Source organism: Limanda limanda, chromosome 16, assembly GCF_963576545.1.
Source record: "Limanda limanda chromosome 16, fLimLim1.1, whole genome shotgun sequence".
In the NCBI taxonomy this organism is placed as follows: domain Eukaryota; kingdom Metazoa; phylum Chordata; class Actinopteri; order Pleuronectiformes; family Pleuronectidae; genus Limanda; species Limanda limanda.
The window spans coordinates 21094514-21113962 of NC_083651.1; the positions used below are offsets into that span (position 1 = coordinate 21094514).

The following is a 19449-nucleotide window of genomic DNA, read 5'->3' on the forward strand; positions in this document are numbered from 1 at the left end:
TGTTGTAAACAAGAGCACCTATATGTGTGTGAGTGTGTGTGTGTGTGTGTGTGTGTGTGTGTGTGTGTGTGTGTGTGTTTGTGTTTCTCCCTCACTCTATCTCTCTATCAGCAGTGAATCAGCGGAGTGTTAGGACATCGTTTAAGCCCTCACACAGCATCAATACTGGCTCTATTGACTTTTTTAAACAGTTAATGGAAGCCTTTAGGGCAGGAAAGCTAATTAAAATCATATGCAGGTCAAGCTCATTTAAAGACTCCCCATTAGTTTATGTTGAGCTTAACCACGCTTGACTGGAAAATCCATCCATCGGGCATTGTAATTGACTGGTGTTTCTAATAGCTTTCCAATGCTCCCGCATCTCGGAGAAACCGAGTCGGTTCCTCTGGCAGATTCCATGCTGCAGCTCTAATAACAGACACATGGAATCATTAAAGATGGCGGCCATATGTACCTTCGTCCTCAAAAGTATCTTGTCAGTGACCCGAGACACTGATGTGTTTCGTACTCCTGCCGTGGGAAAAAAATAAACAACGTGCGCCCATGCTGCACACAGAAGACATGATTCACCATATTGTCTGGTGTGTTTGGACTCTGAGTTATATTATTGGTACAAACCCAAATCGAACTTTCAAAAGGACAAACATATGTCTGTGCTTTTTTGTCACGAGTCTTTAGTGATTTTAAGGATTAATAAACTATTAGTGGGCTCTAGTTACCTTGCATCTAGATGGCATGGGGTTACATTCCCAATCAGAGTAATGAAACCAGCTGGAAGTCAAATTAATTTGATTGTAAATTGCAATTATCGGATATGATCTGATGGGCACCATGATGCTGTGGCGATTAGCACTGTCACTCCACAGCAAGAAGGATCGAATCACGGTTTGGGGGGGGGGGGGGGGGGGTTGCATATTTTCCACGTGTCGGCGTGGGTTTTCTTCAGGTACTTCAGCTTCCGACCACAGTCCAAAGAAATGCAGATTGGAGTTGCTTGGAGACTTTAAATTGACCATAGGTGTGGATGCGAGAGGGAACAGATATTTTCAACCCCCACGTCTCGTCCAAGGTCAGCCGAGATCGGCACCAGCTCCCCCTGCGACCCTCAAAGGATAAGCGCTAGAGATAATGGATAGGTGGATTGATCAATGATCTAGGAACCTTCTTTTAATTGTCTCTCAGTAAAGAGAATATAATGAATGTTGTTATATTTGATGGCACCATTAGAATAATTGTGGCTTTTGTGCGATTGCTCTTGGAACGAAATGTGTCTTTTTCCTCGTCTTGCCTTTCCGTGTCTGTTTCTCTCATGAGCAGTGGGAGGCTGATTTGAATCCGTGACTCAGAGGGATATATTATTCAGCCTGTGTTTATTGCTGCCTATCAGGGGTCAATATGCTAACTGCAGATGCCAACCATCTTGCTGTGTCTTAGCTAGATGCCTTTCGCCGCATGACTCGAGCCACAGACCTGCGCTCTCTACCTCCGCTGTTGAACCAAGCTGCCACAAGCAGCGCAGGAGGAACCTCAGAGCTCTGACAGAGTGCTTCATTAGAGGCAAATCAGATAAAATCCCCCTGAGAGGAATTTTCTCTTTCACTGAGGACAGAAGGAGCAGAGGACACGAGCACAGTCTGAGTAATATGGTCATATGAGGTTTTATATATATATATATATGAATAGCACCTAATAAGTAGTAAAATAAATGTCAGTAGCATTGGCTTGTGGTTTTTCTGAAAAACCGAGGCTGTGTTTTCTACAACAACTGCTGCATACTCTATTTTTATTATAACACAAACATGCACTCACATAAACCTCAACGTATGCACGCACACACACACACACAAACACACCATGCCCTTTGAGCTTGATGATTATGCTTGTATTATTAACTGTTTTCACTCACGCATGATATTACGTTGGTCTGGTTTTCGTTAACATTTCAGTCAACCTACCCAATTTTAAATGGCTATTAAGGTGTGGGTTATTAAGGCGAAGCCAAGCATTGAAATACATTTTATCATGTAAAGGTGATTGTATATTAGACGCTGCCCAGTTTACCCCAGACAACACACAATATGACCCAAAAAGCTACAACGTCGTATTTAGGCCTTAAGGAAGATGAAAACAATGTGAATAATGTCATAATATAACAAGAATTAAGTCATAATATGAGAATGTAGTTGATATTAAATGAGGGTCAGAAGGTCATAATATTTTGAGAAAACAAATCTAAGAAAGGTGAACTCATGCTTTCTGTAGTTCCACTTCCTCTGGATCCAAATTCTTGAACCAATCTCATTGGTTCTTGAAAAACTACAAAACTTTAAATATCATTCAGATGCAATAATGGTCTCAATCAAAGATTTCCTCCAAGTCTGTGTGGTCAACAGGTTCATATTCTGATATTTCCAGACAAAATGACACTAATCCTTCCGTCTTTATTCTCTTGAAATTAGGACTTTATTCTCGAAAAGTGGTGCCCCTAAAACTCTTGAATTTAATTTCTATCCTTTTTGATACAACGACCCAATTTATTTTTTCTGGCGTACTCAACTGTGTGCCCTCTTTATAGTTTAAGTGACAGGTAGTTGGAGAACAATTGTCCTAAACAGAATGAAGACTCAACCTGCAAAAGTGCGTATTTTTTTCTCTTTTCTCTCAGAATCAGTAAGGATTTATTGCCAAGTAGGTTTAAACCTACCTGGAATTCTCTTTGATAAAAGGTGCATACATTTAACATAAAGCATAAAAACACAATAAGTACTTCACATAAGAAAGAAATAACTGCATATAAAACAAATATATATAAAAGACATAAAAGTGAAATAAAGAGTAAAATGCAAAACAGATATATACAAGATATAAAAAGTTAAATAAAAAGTAAAATGCAAAGCAGGAGAGAAATGGGGATGTGCAATATGCAATATACTGTTATGTTATGTGTGTTAATGTAACACAGAATTGACACGTGGGTGCGGGATAAGAGTCCAAGGCCCCCTCCATCCCCCCTCTTCAACCAAGCTTTACAACCCATAGGATTTCCTGCTCTATAATATACTTAAGAAGCAAATTTGGAGTTGTGCTTAAGAGACTTTTAGGACACGTGAAAACTTTACAATGTGCATGAGGACACAAACAGGTAAAGCCAACAACAGAAGCAGACTGAATTGTCAGAAAACAGAGAGTTGGTGGGGGTGGTGGTGGTGAGCATAACAAACACACACCAGTGGGATGAAGGGACCGGAGATGTTCACTTTCAGCTCCTTCTATTAGATTAGTAGCAGCAGGTCTCTCAGCACCTGACTAATAAGCTCAAACCCCATACCGCCTGCACTTTCATCTCATCCAACAGCTGACCCCTAGCCCGACTCCCCCTCACTCACAAACCCTAAGCCCCCTTATCTGATCCCTCATCTTCCCCCGGCTCAGAAAGCCTCTGGCCCTATAATTCTCAGCCTCAGCCAAAGTGAGAACTGAAAACAGCTTCCCCGGGCTTCTACCGAGGAATAAACTAGTCAGTGCCATTGTGTCAAACCGAATGCACATGAGAAAAGCAGGCCTACATTTTACAGCCACATAATGAGTCAGCTCTGTAACATTAGATGATATAATATATAATAATGACTCTCATGGCAGTTTCATGTGCTGACATCTCCTGAGAACCCGGTGCAATTATTTACCCGGCAGAAATTCACAAAGCAAATCTAATGCAACTCAGTCCAAGAAAAGATAGCTCCCTCAACTTCTTTTCAATTAAAACTAGAGGGTCCTATGGGGGGGCTGTGTGAATGCTTTTCACTGTGATTGAGTGTGAGCATGGGTGTTGGATAATTATTGCTGACATGGTGGGTAGGTGTGTGTGTGTGAGTGTGCGTGTGTGTTTGTGTTTGTGTGTGTACTGACTTTCACTCTGTCTATATTGGTTGTATAAAGTTGTATTCAGTCCACATACTCTGGGTCAGCTGGTTCTCACCAGATCAACAAGACCCAGACTCAACTGTCAACCAGCAGCTCAGGTTGAACAGCAACTAAATACTAACATCAGCATTTTCAACTATTGAAGTAATCTTGCTGAAGTTTAGCAGTTAATGTTGACTGTGATGAGTTATTAATTTACGATGGGACCAGTACAGATCTCAAGAGAAATGGTCTTTAACTTCTCAACCCTCAGTCATTTTTCTTATGCTTGTTTCATAGACACTGCATCTTCCAGGGTCATCAGAAACACACCTCCCATGTTTGAGCAGCTATTGAGAAAAGCCATCAAGTATCAAACACATTTGTATACATTGTATTCCATTTATAGACTTAAACATCCACTGTGTAGGATTTAGAGGCATCTAGTGGGGAGGATGCAGATTGCAATGAACTGAATTCCCTCTTCTTACTTATCCTTTTGCATTCCAAGTGAGTCAGAGAACCTGCAGTGGCCTTTCTGCTAATAGATCAATCGAACACACTGGTCCTTTAAGAATCCTAAAACACACAGTAGCACCATGAAGAAGTCAGTTGTTCTTATAGTTATATCTTCAAATAAAGTCTGTTGGAAAGTTGATTCTTCTCCATCTAATGTCAACATGAAACGTCACATTTTTATTGTAGCCTACCACTCACTTAAGTTGGCTGGAACAACTGATTCATGTGGTTGACTCCAGACCCTGAAGCTGACCTTTGCATGTTGTGTTTTCAAACCAGGTCCCACTGTGTTCGGGGCACTGAAGAAGGACTGGGCCTCTCCGAACAGCATCGCTCTCTCCTGGCAGCAACCGGAGCAGACGGCCCTTCCCATCCTGGACTACGAGATCAAATATTATGAAAAGGTACAGTGACCCCCCTGCAGACAGTACAAAGGTTTAGACCCAATCTGACCCAAAATCGAGCTGAAACGATAGTTTTAGCAAACAATTTAACCCAAATTTAAAAAAACAATATTCATGCAGGTATGTGAAATCCTTTATGACGTAGAGAGTTCCCAAACATTTGACTCTATTCATAAGCATTGCCACTGAAAGGTCCTTCGCAGTTTAAAACAGTTGATGTGTGAGCCGTATTAAAATCATTATTATTTTTATATTATATTATGACTGAAATAAAGAAGAATCGTATTATTTAGCAGATTAAATGTGCTTCATTCATAATATCCCAGATTAAATAGTCATAAAACTTTCTACAGGGTCCCACTGTGCTGTCATATTCACTATGTTTTCAAAATAAAGTAAAGTAAGTAATTAAGTAAGCTTGTGCTTTTGACCTCAGTATCAATGAAGATGTAACTGCTGCCAAATTGAGGACAGCGTTGTAGAGGTCTTCAATTAATAATATGACAGTTCTTCATTTTTTATTGACAGCTTTATTAGTAGATAAATACACGGTGTCAGCACTGATCCGAAACTCAAATGTGGTATTATTGTTTGGAGTTTAATAAATGGTGGATTTGCAGCTGGTCTTCAATAATAGCCGACCACTTCCCAGAGTCCCCAAGTACCAACACAGACCATAGTAACCGTTTCATAATTATAAAGCACTTTAAATGTGCTTCCCATCACAGACAATAATAATGTTTTTAGACTGAGAAGACAAGTCATGTTTACACTCTCTCTGCAGAAACTGTTCTCTATGCACGATAACTACAATCAACTGTTGCTCAATAAAACGTTTTTTCCAGCATATAAAAAAAGTCTTACTAAAATGATAAAGTAAAATCTAGGTCTCTCTCGTACATTGTGGCTGGATGTGACTACTAATTATCATATGTGCAATCTGCAGCTGCCGTTGTGAAATGAAACAAATTTTTGTGAGTGCAAATGGGGGAAAAGAAGCGGTTGCACTTGTCACATAGTTAGATGTTGTCGTCCCTGAGGAGGTAATTTCTGGTCAACAGCGCTTCTGAATTATAATGGCTCATATTCCTGGCTCCCCCCACAGGAACACGAGCAGCTGAGCTACTCGTCTACACGAACCAAGGCTCCCAGTGTGATCATCTCAGGTTTGAAACCAGCGACTTGGTACGTGTTCAGCGTACGCACCCGCACGCCGGCTGGATACAGCTCCTACTCACCGAAATACGAATGTGAATCCACAGGAGACTGTGAGTACCAGAGTAACCTCCAGCCTTTGTGTCCCTGTGTTTGTCCTTCTGCTGATGGCATGTTTTCAGAGGGAAACACGATATTAACATGCACGTTTACTGTTTTGCACGTGTCTTTCCTCATCTTTTTAGATAGTAAGTCACAGGGGGAAGATGCTATCGCTGCAAGTAGCAACTCAGGGTCAGATGAAGTTTAGATCGCCCGGAGCAGCACCAGGGCAGTTTGTATCAGAGGCAGGCACAACAGCAAATAACTAACCTGAATATGAAACCCCATACAGCAGCAGGCACAAATAGGATTCCGACTATAGCGACTGGAAAATGTGTCTACGAAGGGAAATGAGCATGTGCAGCCTTAAAATCACAAACGCTAACACATCACACCTCTCTACTTTCAATTTAAAGTGAATAGTGTGGTACTCAACTGCTCTATAACATGTACAGGAAATGTGGAGGTGGGAAGCACATTAGTCTTCACCCGTACAACATACAGTACATTATTGCTGAATCTTTTCCAGCCCATGTGATTTTACATTTTGCACCATGTGTTGTTCTTACACTGCAGAGAAACGTGGCTTCAACCTGTATTTACTGTATAATAAGGGAATCTGGGACCTGGCAGACTTTTACTGTGGACTACCCCAGCATTTCACTTACACTGATTATATACAGTATATCACAGTAAAGCAGCACAAAGCTTTCTCAGCCAGGACTTCATATTTGACAGCTAATCAGCCTAAATCTGCCTAAATTGTACAAACACTTGTACATTTTTGATCAAACTATTGAAAATGTTCCCCTATTACACTTGTTGGGCTTTTTTCCCTTTTGTTTGAGTGTCATATCTTTTCTGTGTTTGAAAGAGATATCTGAAGGTACAAATGTGTCTTCATCAATGGGAGTCCCTCTCCATGGGGGCCTGAAATGGCAGTAATGTACAGTATGAGACAAATAATGGATATTTTCATTATTTAAGCATGTAAACCTATACTGGAAAATCCTCAAATCATAATTACCAACCTGCTAATGGTCAGAACATGTCTGTTTTAACTCATCTTTGGCCAGGATGAATCTCTAAAGTGAATTGTATATGGCTTCCATAAACAAACCCTGAACCCCTGAAAGGAAAATATATAAAACAATCAAAAGGCGAGTGTGACTATACAGCCTTTATGTTTTTTTCGTGTGTGTGTGAGTAGTAGCTTTATTGCAAGTGTAGTCATAAAATACAAAGGTCCAGCTGCCCTTTTATGTCAGGTCAGGTATTGTTGAGGGGAGATTTTTTGGCTTCACAGTGGCCCTCTCCCTTCCAAAGCTGCAGAGCTTTGCTTTATCCGCGGATCAGACAGTGCTCGGCCAAGCCTTTGTACCGGCCCGGCCCTTTTATCTGAGAGAGAGAAAGCTGATTTGGCCCCTGTCGCTCGCTCCCGCTCCGTCAGTCTGTCCGGCCACCTGTCAGTCAGTCAGTCTCACGCGTTCCATCCATCCGTCAGTCTGTCACTTCCTCATCCCTCACTCTGCATTCTTCATTCTGTCCTCTGTCACCGTGCTATCTCTGTCCCCACACACACACACACACACACACACACACACACACACACACACACACACACACACACACACACACACACACACACACACACACACAGACACCAACACACGCGCTCACCACATTACAACAGCTTCAATCCAACACATCTGCTTCATTAGTGATCTGTGTGAGTGTGTGAACTTGATGGCTTGGAGAAATGTCTTGTGTAATCTGGTCACCGCCACTTTCACTCACCCTCCTGCTGAGTGATCTGTAATTACCTTTATCTACCAACACACACACACACACACACACACACACACACACACACACACACACACACACACACACACACACACTTTTAACACCGCCCGTGCACATAGGGTACTGACTTACCACTCACACACCCCCACGTTCCGTACAGTATAAAAGCACGCAGGCCTCACTCATTGGGCCGGCGACCACGCACTCTAATCCTCAATTCATATTCATTAAGCGCACAGTATTATAGAAATACATTTGGCAATGGCAATCATCTTTCAATTATCTGGGATTCGTTAGCCTTGTGACGAGACACAGAAAAGGGAAAATCATGAATATCAAATGGGACCAATTTAACCAAATGATCATGGACTAAATCACAATTTCATGAATGAATAATATTAATTAAACAGAAGCAGGCGTATGAATCGCTGTGGTATGAAGCTGACGGAGGGATTTTAGCATGACAAAGAGAGGATCAAACTTCTTTCCATCAAGAGAGCCTATATGGTCTGTATGGTGCACTGACGGAGAGGAATATTTAAGTTGTTGAATTAAAAATGTTCTCTTTCTTCTCGGGCTCCCTGCCTCCCATGTCATTTCCCTCTTTTCTTCCCTCGCTGCTTTTATTATCCTTACGTGCTCCTGACGTTCAAGTTCTCCCACTTAATGTAATTTTTACTCTTCTCCCTTTTCACGCCACCCTCATGATCCGCCTCCATTCAGCATCAGACATCGCCTCGGATCAAGGCCAGGTGTTGGTCATCGTCACAGCAGCGGTGGGTGGATTTACCCTCCTCGTCATCCTCACCCTCTTCCTCCTCATCACTGGAAGGTAAGACAGTTTTTTTCCAACCTGTGCAACACAAGTATTCAGCAGCATGGTTTGGTTTGAGTTTGACCCGTGAACTTCCTGACAGTTCAGTTTTGATTGATGTCTATTTCACCCACTCTCTTAGTTTTGTTGCGGCAGATGAATTTTTTAAAGGCCAATTTATGCCTCTCCGTTGTTTCTATTACGGACAGATAAGACCGCCCTATCCGTCGTGAAACGCCCTCTCCGAGTGCTTCGGACAGCTTTTCGTACACGTCTGATTTTTCTAACTATCCGTCTTCATGTTGGAGACCCGACGGACCGCTCTTGGCTGTGATTGGTCCGCGAACGACATCATTTCCGTATGACGTCATTTCCGTATTTTCGGACCTCAAACTGTTTACTTGTAGCAACAAACACGAACACAACTATGATTCTACGATTAATGTGACGTGTGTGTTAAGCCAGCGGAGTTGTCCGGCTGACGGTGGCTCGTTAGAGCACTGAGGGCATGTGTGCACGGTCACATACGGTTATAACGAGCTTTCAAAACGGCGCTAGCAGGCTAGGCTAGCGGGCTAGGCTAGCCACCATGCTAACTGCGGTGGTAACAGTGCAAGAACCCGCCGTCACGACTTTAATTCCACTTCTATCATGACACTGTTTCTATAATACCGTCAGGTTAGAAGCAAACACTGGATAGTAGTAGTTAGTGTCGGGAGTCCCTGCTGACTGTGTGTGGAAGCTGGGGGGAGCTAGGTCCGTGTAGCTTCTAGCTACATGTAGCCTCAAGCAGATTCAAGCTGTGGAATCAGCAACACAGTTCGGAAACAAGACCGGGGAACCGCTGCGCTAAGAAACGATTACATCAGCATCTTGACCCGCTGGGTGACACTTTATTTAGTTCTGTTAGTTGCCATGGTTCAGTGTGTGGAACGCAAGCTAACATGTAAACAGAGACACGTGGACTTCTTCTTCCCAAATGGGGTAGGCTTCTCTGAGCTCGTCTTCCGTTGCGCCACCTATGGGTTTGGCGGTGAATTTTTTCCGGACGTAGACTGACGGAGAAGTAAAAATCAAAAAGACTCTTTGCCTCCCGCTGAGACCTCTCCGAGAAACGGACACGTAGTAGTATATAAGAGCCTTAAGTCGTAGCAGTTTGAGGAGTTGTGTTAACCTTAAGCCGGGTTCAGACTACAGGAGTGTTCGGGCCAATTTATCCCTGACTCACCCCTCCTGACAATCAAGCTTCAAATCCGGTGTGGAACCTTGGTCTGTGGCGAAGTTCAGCCCAGATCATAATGTGAAGAGTTTGCAGATAAAGTCTCAACCCTCCCAAACTGATAGTCCTGAAAGTCTTAACAATATCCTGTAGTGTGAGATGTGTTGTTATTTTCAGATCTTGCCGTGTGTGCATGTTTCAGATTATAGAGAAGGACAGAGCTGAGGTGTAAAACTCTTGCAAGCTTAGTCTGGCTTCATTTCAGTCTGAGCTCAGCCACCTTTCACCAGAGAATCAGCCAGAATGACAATGTTCCTGATAACAACACTGCCTCTGTCCTGGTGGTTAATTTCATTATTTATACCAGTGCTTTACGACAAAAAGTCTAAGAAAGTCTGAATGCCCCCAAGATGTAACTGCAATTATTGTTTTGTGTTAACAAGACCAACTCCAACTGTATATAGAATGAGATTTAGGCTGTACAGGTGAGTAGCATTTCACTTTCTTGTGAAAGGTGGAAAATATCTCTTTCGCTTGTTCCATTTGCAGCAAATGATCTTTACACCTGTGCTGAACCAATAGATAAAGTCTTTCCAGTGAAAATTGTCTGTTTGTATCTGGCACTCCATCGGACTATCATACTATAAATCCACATTTAATGGTGTGTATAGTTTTAGTTGGTTTGGTTAGTTTTAGGCTCAAAGATTACCTGGTTAGTCATCAGATGGTGATGGTGGTTCGGGTTCAAATAAGTACTTAAGGTCTGGGATTGTCATGGTGGTCATCGTTACAATAATACAAATGAGGTTGAGGAAAGGTCATGGATTAAATCAATGTTTATTATCGATTTCATAAATGATGCAAGCACAGGTCTCCTGTGTGTCTGTGTTTTGTCGACTCATTCATCCCCCCCAAATATGGACATAGTTATCAGCAAGGCGAGCACCAGAAAGACACAAAGCAATTAAGAATTTCCATGAGACATTAAAGACATAAAATTCACACTCAGAAGACAATTTAGGAAAACAAAACAATAAATAGTTATAAGATTAACTTAATGAATTAAGAAACAATTGGCCATAATAAGCTGTTTGCACAGAGGACATGTGGGCTCATGTTTTACAAAAGCACAGTGGCATACACCTAAGCCTCTAATTCCTCGGCTGACTGTAGCTGTTCATTATTTTCTCCAGGGCACTCACACAACAACAGATGCCATTAGACTCGGGATACCAACAAAAACATTTTCAGACACGTCCTCCGGAGGAACTCCAGAGAATTGGGTCCGGACTTTTTACAGAGACTTTATCCAGTGCCAGGTTCTGTGCTCAGATGTTTTCACAACAGCAACCAATCCTCCAGAGGATTCAGGTGGGAGGGGAGGGGTGGCGCGGCAAACTGTCGCATCGGCTCTCATCGCCACAATATGTCTCATGATATCTCTGTCTGTACTTCGCTCTGCATTTATATATTTTTTTTTTTTTTTTTTTTTTTTTTTTTTGCTTCTGTTGTGTGTGAGAAACTCCATCAACACTTTCTCTCACTCGCGATGAATCCTGCGGAGGATCTCCTGCTGTGTTTATAATAATAATAATATAAACTTTATTTGCATAACACCTTTCATACAAGAATTGCAGCACATGGTGCTTCACGATAAAGATTAAAAAGTACATAAAATAAAAATAAATGTAAAAATAAAACATGATTAAAACTACTTGGTAATAAAAAGCAGTTTGATTGTAACAAAGATTTTCTTTCAGTTGTTTTCCCCTTGGTTTCCTATAGCAGCTACAACCACTCAAATTCATCTTTGAATCATAAAAATCCGTTTGAAATCATGCTACCACATAAGGTGCTGGTTGCATAATGCACTGATTGAATGCGCACGAATATGCTTTTTCATAAACCTTAACCTCAGTTTTTCTGAAGGCAGCCTCTGGCATCCTTTGTAAACTGAAGCTTAAAGTTCACCGGAGAAATCCACTGTGCTTGTTTCCATAGAACGTCCACAAGTGAACGTTGAACTTGGCAGGTCTGAGGTCAGTGTTGTATCAGACGAGGTGCACCACTTCCCGCTGAAGGCCATATTGCTGGTGTGATTATGTCAAAGGCGGCTGAACAGAAAGCTAAAAGGGATTTAGAGTATATTTTTCTTATTGTTATGACGTAATCTCAGGATGTGTAGGAGGACTCTGCTCCTAATGTATTTATAAGATAGCTTAAGAGCTGCATCAAGCCCTTTAGGCCCCTTTAAAAAAAAAACTGAATCCAGTTAAGAGCAGCCAAAGCAGGAGTTGAAGTGTTTTTTGACTTTATCACCACCTGTCATATCTGCAATCCCTCTGCCCCGTGTAGGAGGGACTCTCGCTGTCCTTCACTTTGAAAAAGGTGCAAAAGTACTTGAGTTGCCAGGAAAAAAGAAAAAAAAGATCGGAACTCCTCGTCACAGCGCTCTCACAGATGTAAGGTGGTACAACATAAGAGGACCGGGCATACAAGGAGCTTTAACACCTGGCTGCCCTGAAAGCTTTTTTCTAAATTTACATCTGTTTGCATTGGCCTCTGCTGTATTTGAAAGAGCGGGGGAATTTCGAGGAGAGCAAAGTTGTCACAATTGCTCGGATGCGACCTATAGTTTAAGAGTTTTGGAGTGTGTGTGCGTGCGTACGTGCGTGTGCATGTGTGTGTGTGTGTATGTGCTGTTTATCCTTGGATTGCCTGTCTAACACTTCGGGTCTTTTCTTTTTTTATCATTTTTTATCGCTGCATATATGCTTAAATCCCGTCTCTCATCTGCACCCTCTGCAGTGTGACGCGGTGAGGTGACTGTGAAGGATGTAAGGGCGAGAGAGGAGTGGTTTGAATTACACTGATGCTTTGATTAGCACTGTGGGCAAGGTTGTTTTCCTGAGGTGTGTGTGTGTGTGTGTGTGTCTGTGTGTGTCTGTGTGTGTGTGCGAACATGCGCTGAAACAATGCTCAAAAGCCCAGAGAGCAGCGGAAGAAGCCAAGGTCTCTGTGTGTGATCACTGCCTGTGTGTGGTTGTGTGTGTGTGTGTGTGTGTGTGTGTGTGTGTGTGTGTGTGTGTGTGTGTGTGTGTGTGTGTACACTCAGCCTCTTTTCGACATGAAAGCCAGCGAGACAGAAGGATCGGCGGATAAAGGGGATCAGAGGATGGGACTGGAAAAGGCTGATAAAGGCACATGCCACCATTTCTTTAATGAACAGCTTGACCCCATCAGCGGAGGTCAACAGTAGCTTTCTAAACCCCCCTGTCACGTCCTCTCCTGCCAGTGTCGCTCGCCATGTTATCTGCTCTGTCTGTCAGCGTCCGGGGGATCCCGCAGACTTTGCCTTTAGCCGAGGCCCGATCTGGCAACCTGCGGCTCGTAGCCCTCTGACACCTGCTTTAATCTGGCAACCTGGGCGGTGTTAAGTCTTCAAAAAGGAAGGAAGCTCACATGTTGATCACAGCCACCAACACACACTCATGCAAAGAAACCGTTTACAGACACACTTCTCTGTCCCAACTTATCCGATGGTAGCCTGTATCATCTCATCATTTAGACAGTTTATCAGGATAAACAATACTTTCTATCAGTTTTTTGTGTGTAATGTAAAAGGTGCTGCTCCTGCTGGTGATGAGCTCACACATCCTGACTCGGCGGTTTTGGGCTCTTTAGAGTCGTGTCCATCGTGCAGCACAACCACCACAGGTGTCTTATTGGTTCCAATATTCATTCTGCAGCACGACAACAAGCACGAACGCACACCCAGAGTCATAAAGAATAACTACAGCAGATGGCGAGGCCCCCATTGAGCACTGATCTCAACATCATGAGTCAGTCTGGGGTTTTATGAAAAGACAGACAACACTGAGACGATCACAGATTCACAGAAGAAGAGCCGCGGCAAGTTCCCCCGATGAATGATAATGTGGCTCTGTGGCTGTGTGATGTGTGCTCGAGCCAACATGTTCCCCATTCATGCAGTGAGAGTGGGTCAATGTTATTCTAAGGAGCTCACCACAAGTATGATATAGGAGAGTCAGACACATTATTATGTTATAAAGCAGATGTTCAGTCACATTTTGAACATTGAAAGTTACAATAAATATAAAGTTATATCTAAGAACACAAGACAAGTCGCCAAGATATTGAATCTTCAGCTTAATGCTCCTATTGGCTTGAAGTATGATTATATATAAATTACAAGCTTCGGCTTTCCATAAGTATGTATAGTGTAAGTTAGAGTTTAACAATAATATTTATAAAACTGCACAGTGCCTATACCTGGCTGTAGATGGTTACAACACTTAGCTTTTTTTGCAGGAAAGCACAGAACAGCGTCAAGTATCATTTGACACTTTCAAATTGGACGGACTGAGAGGCGGGCAAATGTCAAGATCACCTTGAATCCATGTCCCCAACCTGCCAAGTGTCAACAGTCCAGACCGTTGGTGACGGCTTACGGCCACACTCTACCCGTCTTCTAACAGCAGGACACTGTTCCGTGTCACACAGCAGAAGTCGTCTCCCACTGGTTTCAGGAACATGACAATGAGTTGAGCATACGTCCGTGTCCTCCCCAGTCACAGGGTAATAGAACACCTTTGGGACGTGGTGGATCGGGGGGCCTCATAGCACGGATGTGTTCTGAGAGCAAAGGGAGACCCATCCCAGTATTAGTATGGTGTTCCTGTCAAAGTAGTCTGTGAGTGTAATTCCCAGGAGTACTCGACTTGACGTTCGCTGTGGGTTTAGCAGAAGCTTTTTTTTTTTTTTTCTGGAAATGGTGGACAACAGGCATTTAGACTCAGTGATACAGTAAATAATATACAAAAGCAAAAATAGAATTAGGGACTATAATAGTGACATTGTTGGGAAGCACTTTATGATTTTACGCTGTCTCTGTGGATTTACTCTATGTCATCACCTAATTCTAAATTAAGACAGATTCAAAGAATATTAATATGTCTCCTGTAGCCTGTTGATTTTTGGAGAAAAAGGCAGAGAGGTGATTAAAACAAAAGTTTGCCTGACTACCTGACAGCAGCAGGAAGTGATCAAATCTTTGGTCTAATTATTGTATTGCATCTTTTACCTGTCTGTTAATATTATTGTTCCATTTTATTTGTATCCAATTCTTTTGACTTTTTTTAATTCTATTTATTAATGTTTTACCTTTTAAAATCTATTCCATGGTTGATTGTCTCCATTTAATTATAGTTTTATCTTATTTTTTACCCATATGTCAATTATGAAGAACTGCACTCACTTGTATTAAAGTTATATACAAATAACAATTGATTGATTGATAAAGTGACATATAATGATTAAAATTTTTAATCCATATTTACAAAAAGTTAAGATATGATATGCTAACCCAGATCCAAACTAAATACATATATGTCCATACTCTCTTGTCCACAGTACAGTCGGAGACCTCAGCTCCTCAGCTCCTCAGTTCCTCAGCTCCTCAGTTCCTCAGCTCTCCAGGAGGGAGACAGTATCTCGCATCCAGTCCACAGTGGCGTGGGGGGGGGGGAGACGTGCTTGTCCGGAGCATTGACAGTGAAGAGAGGATTTTCCTCTGAAGTGACAGTGTGACTTCGAGAGATCTCTGTTTCTGTCTCTGCTCTGGCAAGTTGGGGGTTTGGGTCAAGCCTCTGGGCTCTTCTCTTCTACTCGCTGCCACTCTTCACTTTCCCAGACATGCTCTTTATTATGTAGATGTGTCGGAGGTTTAACGTGTCATCTCGTGTTGGAATAAACGGAAGCTTTGCCCGCCCATAAACGTCAGGACGGCCGGCTGTCAGGGTAGCAGCCAACATTTCACATTGAGCACAGCTTTATTCTGAACTAGAGTGGAACCCAGTTGAGTTCGGACCTCCACCGATGCCCAACAGCCACCTTCTGACCACATTTGAATTCACTTGATGCAGGTTCGGAGCAAATTGCATACACTCGTGAATATCAAGCCCCAAAATATGCCAGATTTTTTTCATCATGAATTATTCTCTGAGAAATCACAAAGAGAAAGAATTAGAAAAGAATCCCTGAGTCCTCCCTCTGATCCGGAACCACACCACATCCTTCCACCAAGTTTCATGGTGATCTCGAGAGTAGTTCTTGCGTAACCCTGCTAACTAACAGACAAACTAACTTACTAACTCTCCTCGGCGGAGGGAATTAAACACTGTGATGTTTGGCTATTAAAACCATGGTTATTTGAAGAGCACTGATTTCTCACTTGATTGTCATTGTCGCTTGTGTAAATGAGCTACTTTAAAGTTGTTGAGGAAACAAAAAAAGGCGTGTTTACGAACTCACTACAAAATGCACAACCTGAAGTTTTGTCATTTTTAACAGCAGCAGGATATTCTCCACTCGATCTAATAAATGATTTAATATTGGCTGAATGTATTAGGGGGGTCCATCAGGGAGATGTGGGAGTTATCCATCATAAATAGGGTATTTAATTACGAAAAGATGCGTTTTTGAATTCACCAGTGATTCCTCCTATGTACCAGAACTCCGAGCACCTGTTTTTCATCTTCATTATTCTCCGTCTCGCGGCTCCTCTCTTGCAGCGACACCTCCGCCCCCTCGGGCACTAGGCTACAAATACTCTTTGAGCGTTGCAGGATTCTTTTTTTTAAACTTCCCCTCTGTGTTTGAATCATATTAAAAGATGGACGACATGACAGCTCCCCAAAAGTAAAGCAAAAGGGTCTTGATCGTCCATAAAGTATAGGTAATAAACACTGCCACCTCCATGTTAGTGGATGGGACACGGACCAAACTAAACAATCAAAATACACGTCAAATATCACACTGAGGTTTGTTAAATGTTCATGTTTGGTTTTAATTACATTTGATGCTATAAAGATAGGGTGAAAGGTCATGATTGACAGCTGAGACCGTCTTGTGATTGGTTGACCATCAGCACATGATGTCAGTGTTCCTATCCAGGCTAATGTGGCTTGATTTCTGGACAGTGGGAGAAAGTGGAGACGTGTCGTCCATCTTTATTTAGAGTGTATGGTTTAAAATGAGCCACTGCCAAACATGGAGATAATGATGAACCATGTCTGAATGACAGAAGGACATTATCTGAACATTAGGCCAGATGTTTGACTTAATGGGCGATTCCAGCAAAACTATTTGAAATAAAAATACACTCTGCCTCTAACCATAACTAATACGTGATCATGCAAATTGTTGGTATTTATTTAATTAATTTCCAGATGCTGTGAGGTTTGGAGCCATTGAGAATGGACCACTGAAATACATGCGGGATGCGGCGGAGTTTTTAGAGACAATCACAATGGAAGCTGATTGAGTTATAACCTCATATTAGTCTTTTTGTCACTGTGATGAACCTTTAGAGAAATCTGAGAGAATTAAATAGTTTCCAATCTTGTGTTTTCTTTTTTCTTTTTGTGCCTTAACATTTGTAATTATGTTCTGGTGTCGCCGTGACCTTGGCCTTCACGGATCTAAACGATAACTTAATCTCCGCAATTCCTGTATTTGCTTGATTCTTTTAATAGTTTGAAACTGAATAGTCTGCTGATGAACCTGTTTACAGGATCATCATGAAAGTGGTATGTGAGTTCTGTGAATTTCAGACATCTCACTCTAATCAAAATGACTTCAAGCTATTGGATTAACACACTGCTGTTTTTTATTACTGCTTCAATATTACATTAAAGGTGTCTCATTTACATACTGTGTACAAGAGGGAAATAATGTTCGCTTTTCACCTTTTAATGCAGATCTGTGTTCCAGGAGCTTTTAGTTTCATATCTGAGACAGATAGGGAGGAGGTGGAGATATGTTGTTCAATTTAACATAAAGTTTATGGCTCACATGGGTTTTGTATAAGTCATGTAAGCCGGTTTTCCGACATGACCTCCAGAGGATCTGCAGAGAATTTGGTCCGGACTATCTCTAGAGTTTTCCTTTCACACATGAACAAAGCAGCAGAAGATTCTCTTTTCATTTGTGTTCACAACAGCATCAGATCCCCCGGGGGAGTCAGTTGAGGTGCAGCAGGCGGAGACAGGATTTAATCTAGTAATTCTGTGTTTTTGTTTACAACACATCAACATCTTATCACCACAAGCTCTTTTGACATCTGTGTTTTCTACGTGTATGACACCTCGGAGATATTTATATTATTTTTTTATTTTATCGCGCGTTAGAAACATATGAACCCCCCCCCCCCCCCCCATCATGTCTTTCTTATTTCTACTTCTTGTAAGGTGTTCGCCCTATTGATCAAAATGCTCGATATTGGAAGTGTAGTCCGTTCCTCATATGCTCCCTTGATCAGTAAACCTTATTATATAGTTTATTTCTTTCCTTATTGTTGATGCTGTAAGCTGTAGTCTTGCCTGTGGTGTTTGATTCTGCTCGGTGCTCAGTGTTAAAGCTTTCATGAACTGCTTATATGGTTAGATGTCATGGATCGTAACTTTTAAGAGACTCATTAGCCACTGAGATATAACTCTACCTCTTTCTCTTTCTCCTCACACACTATCTGCTCCATGTCGGATCTCTCTTTTTCTGCCACCTTCTTTGTTGTATTGTTCTAACTATCGCCTGTGGAACATGTGAACCTTTTAAGAACTGTCATACAAAACTTCATGGAATCAAACTGTAGGTGCCACTATTCAAATTTCAAATCTTAGCTAGTACTCAGTGCGAGGTTGCGATAATACCACGTATGAACTGCTAACATAGGTGCTCGTGCTTAAGCGTGAAAAGAAACGTTGAAGTTTCTCTAAGTTCCCAAAGAATCTTTTATTTTGAACTCCTACGTGTAAACACACAAACACAAACACCCACAATTACACACACACACACACACACACTGGGGCCTGTATCATTTCCTTGTAGAAACGTTATTTACAGACTTCTTTTGCAGTATATGCCACAAAAACACATTTGAGGACGATCCCTTTGACTCATATGTCATCCAACCTGTTTTCCAGGTGCCAGTGGTACTTTAAGGCCAAGATGACCTCGGAGGAGAAGAGGAGGACCAGCTATCAGAATGGACAAGGTGAGTCACATTAGTCCTTGTCTCTCCTTTTTCCTCAACAGTATTTGAATGATAGTTTCAGGGATGAAGACATTTGAAGAATCAACAAGAATTCTTTATACCACCATTTTCATTAATTTGTCTTTCCCTCCTTAACTCTAACACTGTTTGGTTTTTATCTATTCTCTTTTATGTTATGGTTTTCGATTATCTCTCCATCTGTCTCGCTCTCATGAACGTGATAATGACTTGAGGAAATTCTTCAAATTTGGCATTCACTTCAACTTGGAAGATAAATTGATTATACATCACTGGTCAAAGGTCAAGATCACTCTGTGCTCACAAATTATGTTTTTGGCCATAACTCAAGAGTCAATGCACTATTTATTTATTTGGGCATTTTATATCCAAAGTGTCAAACGTCAACTTCCCTTTGACATCATAATGTTCCGCAAACCAAAAGCCGTCATGTACCTAC

General features: G+C 41.8%; 1 protein-coding gene across 1 annotated transcript in view; it reads left to right on the forward strand.

Annotated features, from left to right (window-relative positions):
* Nucleotides 1-19449, forward strand: part of LOC133021413 (ephrin type-A receptor 6-like) — a 140626-nt gene that overhangs the window by 108655 nt on the left and 12522 nt on the right. The window contains exons 5-8 of the mRNA XM_061088252.1: nucleotides 4699-4823; nucleotides 5929-6091; nucleotides 8610-8718; nucleotides 18922-18992. Coding sequence (XP_060944235.1) covers nucleotides 4699-4823; nucleotides 5929-6091; nucleotides 8610-8718; nucleotides 18922-18992 — 468 coding nt within the window. The remainder of the gene's footprint in view (nucleotides 1-4698; nucleotides 4824-5928; nucleotides 6092-8609; nucleotides 8719-18921; nucleotides 18993-19449) is intronic.